The following is a 13,285-nucleotide window of genomic DNA, read 5'->3' as shown; positions in this document are numbered from 1 at the left end:
ATTTTGACGTTTTTGCAGGCGTTTTACAAACACTAGTTACACATCTAACTAAGTTGGTTTGATAGGAAAGTTGGTTGACAAAAAATTGAGCCAAGGGTTTTCGAAGAATTTTTAAACTTGTCCTTCTCGAAACAGAGTTATTTTAATGACAATGCATTTTGTTCTTGGTTCTTTTGAGGTACAGGATATCGCTTTACAAAGTTTCACCACTTTTTTTTTTTTTTTGTCATAGCCGAACCTCCAAGTTATAGATTAGAATATTTGTTTTTTAATCTCTTTCTCTTTGTCTCACAAACTCGTTCTTACCAAAAGTATCTCCATAAACAATGCTACTTTTGCCAAACACTGACCAAATTGTTAACATTCATACAAGTGAAGAAAGAGTTCATACTGGCAACAAGTTATAGTTCTTCACATACCGAGAGTTCAGTAACAACTTTAAACTAAAAACAAATGACACTGTTCATGTATACTTAATCTGCATAAATAATCCATCGGGTTGTACCTTCTCTCCCAATATGTATTCAGACACCGCAGGTTCAAAATAAAAAAACAATGTTGAAAAGGAACTCATTTATTAGAAAATGTGGCAGCAAAACCAGAAAGTAGAACAGAGATTGTGACTCAAAAAAGAAAAATGACAAAAAGATTAAGACTTGAAACTATAGATCTACATGTCTACCGATCCGATTTATTTTCCAGCCTAATTTTCAACTATGCTAGACAACCTTCTCCATATTTTCCAACTAAAATTTTTCAAGTGCCTGATCCAATCTGTTTCTCATATTCCATTGGATTAGCTAAAGGTTCAGTAGGTTGATTGAAATCCACTGTATTAATGTCTCCGAAAGAGCTATAGTTCTGGGGACCACTCCTTCCCCACAAATCATGTACTTCAGATGAAAATTTGGACTCAGAAGGAACAAATTTACCAATCCCTTCAGAAGGCATGGATTCAGGTTCGCTGGCCACAAGTGCATGGTTTGATCCCAAAACAGGAATATTAACAACAACGGTATTCGGTCTTCCACTTGAATTTGAGGTGTCAACATTACTTAAAGTCTGAATTGCAAGCTCTGTCTTTGTATCTTCAAGCACATCAGTTTTTGGCAACTCCTGCTTCTCCTCGAAGTAGTTAACAATTTTACTAGTTTGTTCAGATGGCAAGACTTCAGGTTCAGTACATAGAGGGATCAGATTGAATTCAATATTTGATATATTTGGTTCTCCACGAACCACCTCATTCAGATGATGCACACAAGGAACAACCTGCTGTCCAGTTCTGATCTCCTTATTGGTGTTGTCAATTGATGGAACCAGGTTGATGAGTTCAGATGCTGCTTCTGAGTCTTTTGTTTCTCCACCATCCGCATCAGATTCTTTTACCTGTGTGGAAGCATCAAGTTCATGAAGTGTTTCACCTTGTTCAATCGTTTTGTCATGATCAAACTCTGACATGATAGCGGTGGACTGATTCACATGTCTAAGTTCAGATGTCCCTTGAGGAATTCCTCCACTGGAAATGGAAATGGGTGCCAAAGTAGAGGCAGATTGATTCTCAGGTACTTGTGAGATGCTAGAGTGAATCTCGGTTGGTGGCACTTGCTCTTCAGACACAGGTACCCGAAATTCTGGCTCAAAAGATTGTTTGTTGAATTGTACTGATGAGGGAACAGAAGAGGCACGTATCCCTGCATGTGGGTTAACAACTGGAATAGGAATCTCTTTCCTTTGGATCATTTTGGCATGTGGAGCCACATCATTTTCTATAGTAACTGGAGAAAAGTGGCCTGGTACAAACACAAGGCCTCTCAAAACAGCATCAGTGTTTGCCACCTTAACATTAAGAAGATATCCAGCATTAAAAGTTCCTTCAATGACACCAGTTACTAACTTCCCCACCATTTCATCTTCACAATCATTAGTTGTACCTGTTGTTTGGTTTGAGTGCAACACATTGTCAGAAGCAGGAATTACAGGTACATTCTCCCCTTGAACTGCACTTCCTTCTTTTCTTGGCCGGCCACGTTTTCGTTTCACCGGAACATTTAAAGGAATACCTAATCCTTGATTCTGTTGGTTCATCTCCCAGAATACCAATTACAGAGTTCTCTCTAGAAAAATATATCTGAAAAAGAGAGAAATGTTATTCTCTGACCAAATAAAGTAGGTCTGATAATCCAACATTCCTTAATCTTAATGCTGGATAAAATCAACAAGTGAATTTAAAAGAAGTGTATGATTGCCCAGAAACACTAAGAAAAAAACAAGATAGAAAGAAAAGAAAATGTAAGTATTTCAGCACCTGAACAAACAAATTTCCTAATGACAAAAATTAAGCATTGTTTTTTTATGCAGCAGATAAAACAATTCAAAGCTACAAGGGCAGAGACATTGTCCCAATTTTTTAATAGTTGTTAAGCAATGTTATCATAAATGAGATCAATATGCGGCAATGATTCATACCAAAAAATTATTAACCTTTACAATTTTACAAATAACTTATATACGCTCTGAAATTGAAATAATTTATGGTACAAAATAGTTGTTAGATTGAAGGTATTGACAATGAATGTGTAATAACATGTAAGGTAGTGCGAATGCAGAAGCAGTCGTCCTAAGATGAAACCCCTAAACTAACAAGGGAACAGATTTACAAAAGTAGCAAGAATCATAAATAGATTTGATTCTTGAACATCGCAGAAAAAGAAAATTGCAAAATGCAGCGTAAAAGAAAGCATGGAAAACTCACAGATGGGTTAGGGTTATGGAAAGAAGTTGGGGGCGAAAAGGGGTGGATATAATGAACAGCAAAAACTGGAAGCTTTGTGGCTATGGCGAGGAAATGAATGTTGTTGCATTTAATATATTATTTAAAAGAAAAAACAAAAAAGACAAAGAAAGAAGGGAAAAGAAAGATAGGAAAAGAAAGTGAAGAGTGTTGGATCTATCTCTGTTACACTTTCTTTCCAACACCAAGATGTTGCGCAGAACAAAATTCCACACGTGGTTGGTTAATAATTTTTTGCTATCGCCAGAATAATTCTTAGTTTGTATATAGTTATTTCTTAATTTTCTTATTATAATAAATCAGCATAAACGGGTGTGATGTAAATTTTTTTAAATATATATAATATTATATTCGTAGATCATAATATTTTAATATTATTAAATTAATATATAAAATGAATTTAAATTTATTAAAAATAGATAACAAATATGAAGATTGATAAATAAAAAATAAAATAAAAAAGATAAATCATTTTTTAAAAAATTTGTGAAAGTAATAATTAATTTTAAAAAATTAAATAAATAATTATATAATGAGGATAAAATTAGAATTATGAAATGTAGAGATAGAAGAGAGAACTTTTATTATATATAGTTATAGATAAAATGTAAATGTTTTATTAATGTGAGAGATGAGATTATTACTTTTATAAATATAATAACATAAATATAGTAAGTATTACTAAAATATTTACAAAAATAATTAAGTATCTCTTAATTAGATAAGATTAATACTAATAAAATGTTTATATAGAATTAGTTATGTAATACTTTTACATATTTAAAAAATATTTTTCAAAATAATTTCTTAAAAGTAAGTTTTGAATTATAAATTAGAATGAAAATAAATTTTAAATTAAAATAAAAAATACTTCCAAATAAAAATAAAATACATTTTAAAATAATAATATTTAAAATAAAATCATTATACAAATTTTATAATAATAATTTTATCTTATTTTTATTATTATATTTTTATTTTAATTATATATAATATTACAATATAAGTATCAAAACTTTATATATATAATTGATTATTTTAATAATAAATTCGATTATGCATGCAGTCAGAGAGTCTATTATATAAAAAAAAAAATCAATTAATGTTTATTGAATTTTGAAACTTTTGTTTCTACAAGAAAAGTTTATAAAAGTAATTGATCTCAGTTTTCATACTTTTTTATAGGTTTGAGAAAAAAATACCATGAAGATATCCAAAAGAAATCTGATTGGATCAAATAAATGTATAATGTTAGATAAATAAAATTGAATAAAATAAATAATATGAAATTCAGATAAGAAACAGTTTGAAATTTTATGAATCTGTAACTGAAATTTATATTTTAATCTTAGTTCATTATAATAATAGTTATTAAAATTATATATGTTATTTTTAGTCAAATATTCATTATATTAATAGAATTTATTTTAAAAAAATTGTTTCATTATAAAACCAACTAATGCTCCCTACTTTTTTTTTTATTTTGATTTTCAAAGTTGCTTTGCTTTTCGTACGTTTCATTCTCATATATTTCGTTAAAATAAATGAGATGGGAAAACGTATTTCAATGTCTTTATATATATATATATATATATATATATATATATATAATATATATATATATATATAATTTTATTTTTCATTCTGAAATATTTATTTTAAAAGTAAATTATATTTTTCATATAAAATAATAAATTTTGTATTTGATATATAATTATGTGTTGTCAAAGTAAATTATGCTCGATTGTGTTGATATTTAGTTTCTCATCAACAATGTTTTCAAAGTTTGCAACATCACTGATGACAAACACAAAAGTCATTTTTTTTTTCTTACAGTGTTTTATTTGTATAAATAAAAAAATTCAATAAAAATAACAACTCTCACCTTTGTTAATTCAAACAGAAATGAGGATAAACTCAACCAATCCTCTGTCCCTTTCTAGTTAAAACTTTTGAATTACTACAGGGTTCCGTGATTTGTTAACAATTAATTAATTAATAAATAATAATGTTTTGACTCATTTTTTTTTATTTACTTAAAATTTATTATTTCAATCACTTTTAAATTATCATATCATATTATTAAAAAATTAAAATGCAAATAATTAATTAAAAAAAATAAAAAATATGATCCCATAGCCAATGAAAAAAGTTTCATCATATAATAATAATAATAATATGCGAAGTCCTTGCAGACCAGGTCATATTTCTCTGTTTTACTGCTAATCTTATCTCCAAACACCAATCAAGTTGCTGAATGCTATGTATTCTCTCAGTTTTATTATACATGTCACTTCACTCAATTATTGATTTATTTTACTTTTCTACACAATTAATTCAAAACACTCAGTTGCAATCTTCAATTATTGGTTTATTACTGAATCACGAAGATGAAGTTTTTAACTTTGATCTGGTTTTAAATACAAGACAGGAGCATCTATTCACAAGAAGAAATATTCACAGGAGCATCTATTTTACATGAAAAGATTGAAAAAAAAAAAACCTTGACCCTGGAGGAACTAATCAAGTGGCCTCAGGAATAGTCTCTAGCATGGGCATCCAGAATCTGTGACCAGCATCATCATTTCTGGATTTTATTAAGCCAACCAGAACTTGTTCTGCAGAAGAAGCTCTCTGGTGTTGCTTCTGAAAAAGTTGTGCCAACTCCTTCTTTGATATCTTTATCTTCACTTTCCCATTGGCATCAGGACAAAGTTTCAGCGTTTGCATAAGCTTCTCTTTCTGCCCTTTCCCTAAACTCAACTCGTGAGCCTTTGAGCTTCTCTTCTTCGACTTCAAATCGCTCCAGTCCTCGCCGTCCCACTCCATTGATGATGCAGCCTTAACACAGTTTCCCATATTTCGATAGATGAATCGATGATTTTAGAAAAAAATGAAGTGTGTGATGAGAGATTTGTGAGGTGGAAGGCTTTGATAATTTGATAGCTATATATATATATATATATATATATATATATATATAAAGTAAAGGGAAATGGATAATGGGAACGGTGATGGAGACACGGAAAGCTAGATCGGGTCTCATTATTGTGTTCTGCATGGCAGCCAAAAAGGTGGCTTCATTCACCAAATACTGAGTTTTGATCATTTTTGGATTCTTTATTTGGTATTTTTTAACTATTTTTTCTGTTGTCTTTTTAAAATATATTGATGATTATTAATTTTGAAAATTTAAAATATATTAAAAATATTATATTTTTAATGTTCAGTAAAAAACAACATAAAAAATCAGTAAATTTTGAAAGTTGGTGTTTTTGTGGTGTGCCAAGAGCGTGTGAAATGAAGCTCAGATTTAGCATCTTTATGAGTGACTAAGCAAGTGACTATCACTATGTGTCACTTTGTTTAATCAAATGCAAGAAATTGGTGTTTGCTTTTTTCTATTTTTTAATTCAATAATATATTCCTTTTTTGCTTTAAATGTCTACCTGTGATGGCACCCTATTAATAAAAAAAATTTGTTCAAATCATCCTGGGTTTGTACTTAGTGTTTGATGGTTTTGCAAAACCCAAAGTAATCACTTCAAAGCTTTTTAAATTCATATTTTATGGTAAATAAATATCAATATATGTGATCGATTTGTTAATGAATATTTATTTTTTTGGCATGGTTATAATTAAGATGGTGAAAGAAATAATTTTCTACTGAGATTGACATGGAGTTTATATATCCAGATGAAGAGTATACATTGAGAAAGAAGTGATTTATTCATTTTAATTGAAAACAAGTTAAAGTTGTTTAATAAAACGTGTCTTTCCATAAATCTCTTCAAATGACTTTTTCACAAACAAAAAAATTGCTACTGAGTCTATTCATGTAGAATTTTATTTGTAATTTAAAAGTGTCAAGAAAACTTTATATTAAATTTTACCATGTTCACCAGATGATAAATGAACAAGTCTTTCCGGAATGGTTCGAACATATTCCAATTGTAATAGAAAATATTATGTTGATAAGGTGTAGATAAAATTATATGTAATTCTTCATTTTTTAAATTGATACGAAAACTAGATGAATATATACATATTTTCAGCATTTTTCTCTTCATACATGTTTCAATATTCATTTCTATTTTAAATTATTATAACACCTATATTTTTATTAATTAATCTAAAAAAATTATATTAATCGAATATATTCATGAGACATTTTGATTTATTGATTTGAATTTTATTTAATTAAATTTTTTTATTGATATTTTACTAGAGAAAATAAAATATGTCTATTTGACATTCAATTCTTAATATAATATTTTATTTGCTGTGATTTTCATTTTTAGAAAAAGTTATTTAATTAATATTTGTCAAATGAAGGGTGGGTACAGATATACATATCATCTTATCATTAGAAAATTTTTTATAAATAATGATAAATTTTTGAGAAAAAAATAATTAGTCACTATAATGATGAATTTATATAACAATTTATAAATTAAAAAATTATTGGTAACTAAAGTAATTTCTAAATTGACTATTGTGGTGAATTGGTCTCTAAGTATCATTAGATACCAAGCTTTTAACTACCAAACAAATTAGTCTATAAATTTGTCTCAGTGACTAATTTAAATACAAATAAAAAAGAAGTTAATTTTTATTTGGAATTATTTTTATTTACACAGGTATAGTCAACCCCAAAGTACAATTGTCCCGTTTTGGAGTATGGAGGACCTGAGTTGATAGTGAAAGAAATGGATAGTGAAGTGAAGGATCGTGAACATTTCGACCCATGGAGGCAAAGTATATCTCGGACCATGAAGGCCGAGTACATCTTGACCCATTAGGGCAGGCGCACCTTGACCCAATGCGGGGATATGCAGATAGGAATGCTCCATGTCAGGCAGGATATGGAAATATAACCGTGCACTTAGAAAAATGAAAATCGGCCCTCAAGATAATGAAGCCAGGACGAAAGTCAAATGATATAAAATAAGGTTCAGGGTTCAAAGGTAAGAGAGACTAATCTTAACTCAGTTCTAGTAAGCTTTAGTATACATACTATATCGAAGTGTTACTGACTTGAGCATTGGAGCGTCTCCAGGTACCCCAGTCTAAGGAGACTTCCTAGAAGCAACTCAGAGTGAATCCCAATAAACAGAGACAAAGCAGAGGATAGGAGAATATAAGACTCTTGAGATAGTTTGTTTCCATACAAGAACACTAAGCAAATGTGAAATTATTTTATATTTACTTTTATAAAATAAGTTCGATTTTTATAAAACAAAAGAAGGTTATGCTTATAGTAGAAAAAGAAAACCTTATTTATTCATTGAATTTTAATATTTTAAAAATTATAAATAATTAAAAGTAATTTTATATCATAAAACAAACTATTGTTATCGTAAATACAAAAATATTTATTCAATTGATTTTAATCATAATATATTCAGAAATATTTTTTTTTATCTTATAAATGTATTTCTAGATATCAAATACTACTGTACAATAACTTCTTGAATTAGATAGATGAGAATAAATTTTGATTCTATATTAAAGGCATTTCTCTTTGAGAATTAATATGACCAATGTGATTAAACTGACTCACAAAGTCATAGTCAGAAACCAAATATCTGAATTTGAAGTCTTGGTTACCGCGGCATTCACTTTTACTTCTTACTCGTCAACATTCAAATTATATATATATTTGATCAAGCCACCTTTTCTTTTCCTCATGCACAAAAATCATACATGTAAATTATTTACCTTTATCAATTTAACATCATAAAAGATTATAATAAATAACCGACATATTTTCTTCCCAATTTAAGCCTTCATATTTTTCAAATATAATTGATATGTGATGTAGAAGACAAAACAAACTTAACAACCACCAAATTGTTTACTTCAATTAAGCAACCATGTTGATACCACAATATTCTACATTTTATGACCTCAATTTTAAAATATAATAATTTTAAAACTCACCTTAATTAATGATAAATCAATTTGTTGAAAAATTTCCATTCATACTTCTTAAAAGACCATTTTTCTTTCATTAAATAAATTAGTTCATGTATCAATTAATCTGTAAAAACTCCTTCTATATATATGTCTAAGGAAATCAAATTTTTATAATAAAATTTTAATAGAACTTACCAAAACAGAGCTGATAAATATGAGTTTTTTATGCCGATGCGTATTAACCAGGATGCCTTTAGTGTAAAAATCTTGCTTCAAATCGAAGTTCACCACTTGATGTTCGTTATATTTTACAATTTTCATGGAAGAGAGAAAATAGATAAATAAAAGACAGAAAAGAAAGAGATAAAAAAAAATAGTCTAAGGTGTATCCAAGATGTATTAAAAAATTTACGTGGATTATATATTATTAAATTATAATATATTAGTAAAGTAAATCTAAACTTATAAAAAATATTATACTAATAAATGTATTTTCTATGGACGACTACCTATTCAATAAATAGTAATATATAAAGTAAAAACAACTTTAATTACTTTATAAATATGTTAAATATGTTTTTTGTTTTGTGAAAATTAGAATTAATTTATTTTGAAATTTTAGTTTAATTTTAAAAAATTTTCATGATAACATATATTTACACTATTTGATAATTTTAATTAAAAAAATTAAATTCATACATTTTTAAATTAAAAAATTAAATTAAATCAAAATTTTGAAAGAAAACTGATTTCAATTTTTATTAAAATTAAAAAAAAACATATTTAATTGTTAAAGTTGTCAACACAAATGTAATACTTTTAAGTTTTTCCTTTTTGACGAATAGAAAGATGATATAACTAAAATGATGTGGACGTGGTGTATCATCCATGAAATTCACGTGAAACGCCGATTCCAAGAAAGTAGATGTAGCATATTGGCAAATTTTAATTGTTGAATAATTTATTGACATGTATACTACACTTTAAACTTATGATCATTCCTCTCACTTGGTTACTTTTTCAGAAAAAAGTAAGTAGTGGGTTGTTATGAGAAAGCTAAAAAGTTTTTGAATACTGGAAAAATTATGCTCCATTTCTTAGGTGTTCTGAGTTACTGAAGAAAGCTTTTGAACAGCATGAGTTGATTGATATTGATATCATTAACAACCGCTCAAACCTCAGAAATAGTCTCTAGCACAGGTCTCCACGATCTGTGACCACCATCATTTTCTCTACCCTTTGTTATGAAGCGAAGCAGAAGTTGTTCAGCAGAAGCTCGTCCTAGTTCCTTCTTATCAAACAATTCTGCCAACTCCTTCTTCGATATCTTTATCTTCACTTTCCCATTTGGATCTGGAGAAACTCCTAGCGTTTCCATCATCTTCTTCTTCTGCACTTTCTCTGAACATAACCCATCACCTTCATCCAACACCTTGCTTGATGAAGCTGCCTTGCAACAGTTTCCCATATTTTCACAGATGAATTGCTTCAAATTCTTTGAGTATGGTGTGTGTGATTAATGAAGTGAAGATGTGTTATTGATCCTTCTATATATATATATATATATATATATATATATATATATATATATATAATCGGGAAATGGATAATGGAAATGCTGTCCACGGATTTTGGATTAATTTATAATATAATTGTTGGTGAGGACACACGGAGAGGTAGATCGGGTCTAATTATTGTGCATGGCTCCTTGACCAAAAATAGTATGGTCTTAAGCAGTAACATGTGTATGTTCCCACCATTTTATCATCTTTTGCTTCCACATATGGATGTATCATATCTTTTCCACTGCAAAATAAAATCAACATCCTATACTATATGCTACATATTGAAGTTGTGGGTGCTATTCTTCTTTTCTTCTCTCTCCGCCACAATCATGTCATCAATACACAGAAATAGAATAATAATTTTACATTAGAGAATTTTCCACAAAACACCTCAATGATTATTAGTTGAGATTTTGTCATTTCCACGATTCACCACCATACATACTAATATCTTGGCGTGACCACGATATACTAATACTTTGGTGTCAGGGAGTGTGTTAGAAGTCCTACATTGACTAGAGATAAGACCAATTTACAATATATAAGTGAGTGCAATCCTTACCTTACAAGTCAGTTTTGTAGGATTAAATTAGACTTTAAAATCCATTTCTAACACCTTGGTCACTAAAACTTTAATATAACCAATTAGAGACCAATTTAAACACTAGTTCATAAATCAATTTTAATTTTTTGCTCATGATAATTACTATTTTAGATACCAATAGTTTATAAATTGGCATCTAAATTAGTTACATGACTAGTTAACTAATTATTTTTTGTCTCTAAAATTAATTGTTATTTAATGATTTTCTTGTAACGTCCGACAATAGACACATTTTAACTATTGATGAAAATTTCTCTTCAAAATCAATTTCATTTTTCTATCTAAAGTCCTCCACAACCAATTTTAGTGTTTTCTTGCCTTGGAGTAACTTCACCAATTATTCAAAGATATGTGCAAGAATTTCATCTCCTCTTACATTATTTTGTACCACTTGTCTTTTTTCTCATGCGACATAATTTCTTTGTATATAGCTTTGAGGGCTTTTTTGTAAAAAGGGGTCACTTTGATCAAGAATTTGTAAAAAAGGGTCGTTTGATTTTTTTTTTGCAAAATAGGGTCAAGTCGTCGTAGTAGAGGACGACATTAAAGGTGAAGTCGTCCTCCACCGTGCCAGTTTCTTTTTTTTTTTTCCAAAAAGCGAAACCGTGCTCTCGGAAGCCGGTTTCTATATATTTTAAAAGTGAAGTTGGGCCTGACGACTTCACTTTTTGGTATTTTTTTTTTCATTCAGCTTTATATATATATATATATATATATATATATTTAATTATATATTATTTAGTTTTTTTTAAATATTTGTTTAAGTAAAAATATGAAAAATAGTTTTAAAAAAATTTTAAAATACTTAATCGTTAAACCTTAATACAAAATTAAGAAGATAAAATGATACAAATTAAAAAAATATTAAAAAATCCTTCGATAATTATATTTGAATATTTAATTTGTTAATGTTTATTTTATTTGTGGTTTAGTTAGTCTACTAACTATCAAGTATCATTTAATAAAATACTAAATTTGTAAAATCAAACGAAGAAGTAGAGAACGTTTTGACCAAATCAGAAGAAACTGGCGAAAAAATCGTCATTGAGGATGTCACTTTATTTCTCTACTGTAAACAAATATTTAAAAAAAAAACTAAATAATATATAATTAAATATATATATATATATATAAAGCTGAATGTGTAAAAAAAAAAAACCAAAAAGTGAAGTCGTCAGGCCCGAAGACGACTTCACTTTCAAAATATATAGAAACCGGCTTCTCAGAGCACGGTTTCGCTTTTTGATAAAAAAAAAAGAAGAAACCGGCATAGTGGAGGACTTCACCTTTAATGTCGTCCTCCACCACGATGACTTGACCCTATTTTGCAAAAAAAAAAATTCAACAGACCCATTTTTACAAATTTTTGGCCAAAGTGACCCCTTTTTACAAAAAAGCCAGCTTTGAGACTCTCCCCATTAATATTATTACAAGATTTTTGGACTAAAACAACTATATGCCTATAGTGTAGTGTGATACTAAAGAGAAAATTAAATGATAATCTGAATTGTTATTTTATAATTGTATTGTGTTGGAATAGATATAAAAGTACGATATAAGAGGATATATTTACAACTGTAAACCATCTTCATTATGATAAAAATAATAGTTTAAATTTACTATAGTCCAGGCACAATCGCTTCGGATGAGAGATATATCTTTTCAATCGCCGATATCAAGTAAGAAAGGAATATACAAAGTCACCTTTTTTAGTCGGTAAGTTTCAAGTTTCTCCGTTTATGTGTTGTGCAAATAATGTAGAAAGGATATTTGGAAAAGATAATGGCTTAAGAAAGAAGAATGTAATCTGGCATACGTTGGTTCACACTTGTTTTTACAGCCATTTTGGGTCAGAGCGTGAAACACAGTGTTTCATGTGTTTCATTCATTTCTTTGTTCATGCTCAATCCAAATGTTTAAAGGGTCCAACCCATAACAGTGTGTGATTTGTGAGAGAGACTAAAAAATTGAAGAACCACATCTGAAACTAAATTGTTACAGTCAAAAAGTTGTCTCTAATACTATAACAGTTTAAACATGGTCTTGGCCATGTCATTTGGAACCATGTAATGATCCAAAGAGAACTGGTCAATGAAGACTTTCTCCAATATTGAATTCTTAATGTAATAAGTAAACTTTAATGTGCAATATATTATTATCTCTCCTTCTAGAGTTTCATTTCAAATTGAATATATTAAGAGACTTCACCCAGCGTTAACCGTCACCGTAACATGATTAATTAATTAGTATTGTTTTAAAGTTTATAATAGAGCCTCCAAAATGGATGACATGTCAGAAACATTCAATCAAACAGTGAACACAGAAGTACGACCATGAAAATGAACAAGTCAGATAAAAGAGAGGAGAGAATGGTTACGCATTTAACAGTTTCCAATCATTACTTTC

At 28.7% G+C, this 13,285-nt stretch overlaps 3 protein-coding genes across 3 annotated transcripts; all 3 read right to left on the bottom strand.

Moving 5' to 3' along the window:
* Positions 1 to 558: 558 nt before the first annotated feature.
* Positions 559 to 2,981, bottom strand: LOC114179519 (uncharacterized). Its single transcript, XM_028065886.2, has 2 exons — positions 2,753 to 2,981; positions 559 to 2,128 (listed from the first exon to the last, which is right to left on the bottom strand). The coding sequence occupies exon 2, from the start codon at positions 2,083 to 2,085 to the stop codon at positions 757 to 759; it is 1,329 nt and encodes a 442-aa protein (XP_027921687.1). The 5' UTR covers positions 2,086 to 2,128; positions 2,753 to 2,981; the 3' UTR covers positions 559 to 756.
* Positions 2,982 to 5,141: 2,160 nt separating this feature from the next.
* Positions 5,142 to 5,740, bottom strand: LOC114179321 (uncharacterized). The gene has a single exon (XM_028065621.2). It carries the CDS (start codon positions 5,648 to 5,650, stop codon positions 5,315 to 5,317), a length of 336 nt encoding a protein of 111 aa, XP_027921422.1. The 5' UTR covers positions 5,651 to 5,740; the 3' UTR covers positions 5,142 to 5,314.
* Positions 5,741 to 9,643: 3,903 nt separating this feature from the next.
* Positions 9,644 to 10,222, bottom strand: LOC114175729 (uncharacterized). Its single transcript, XM_028060516.2, has one exon. The coding sequence runs from the start codon at positions 10,176 to 10,178 to the stop codon at positions 9,882 to 9,884; it is 297 nt and encodes a 98-aa protein (XP_027916317.1). The 5' UTR covers positions 10,179 to 10,222; the 3' UTR covers positions 9,644 to 9,881.
* Between the last annotated feature and the right edge of the window lie 3,063 nt (positions 10,223 to 13,285).

The sequence above is a fragment of the Vigna unguiculata genome, chromosome 3 (assembly GCF_037176805.1).
Source record: "Vigna unguiculata cultivar grain cowpea cultivar isolate G323 ecotype 2 chromosome 3, ASM3717680v1, whole genome shotgun sequence".
NCBI classification, from domain to species: domain Eukaryota; kingdom Viridiplantae; phylum Streptophyta; class Magnoliopsida; order Fabales; family Fabaceae; genus Vigna; species Vigna unguiculata.
The sequence above is the reverse complement of the archived record's forward strand: the minus strand, read 5'-3'. Positions and strand labels throughout refer to the sequence as shown.

Excerpts from the sequence above, each read along its gene's own strand:
- LOC114179321 (XM_028065621.2), bottom strand. The coding sequence starts at position 5,650 with ATGGGAAACTGTGTTAAGGCTGCATCATCAATGGAGTGGGACGGCGAG.
- LOC114179519 (XM_028065886.2), bottom strand. The coding sequence starts at position 2,085 with ATGAACCAACAGAATCAAGGATTAGGTATTCCTTTAAATGTTCCGGTG.
- LOC114175729 (XM_028060516.2), bottom strand. The coding sequence starts at position 10,178 with ATGGGAAACTGTTGCAAGGCAGCTTCATCAAGCAAGGTGTTGGATGAA.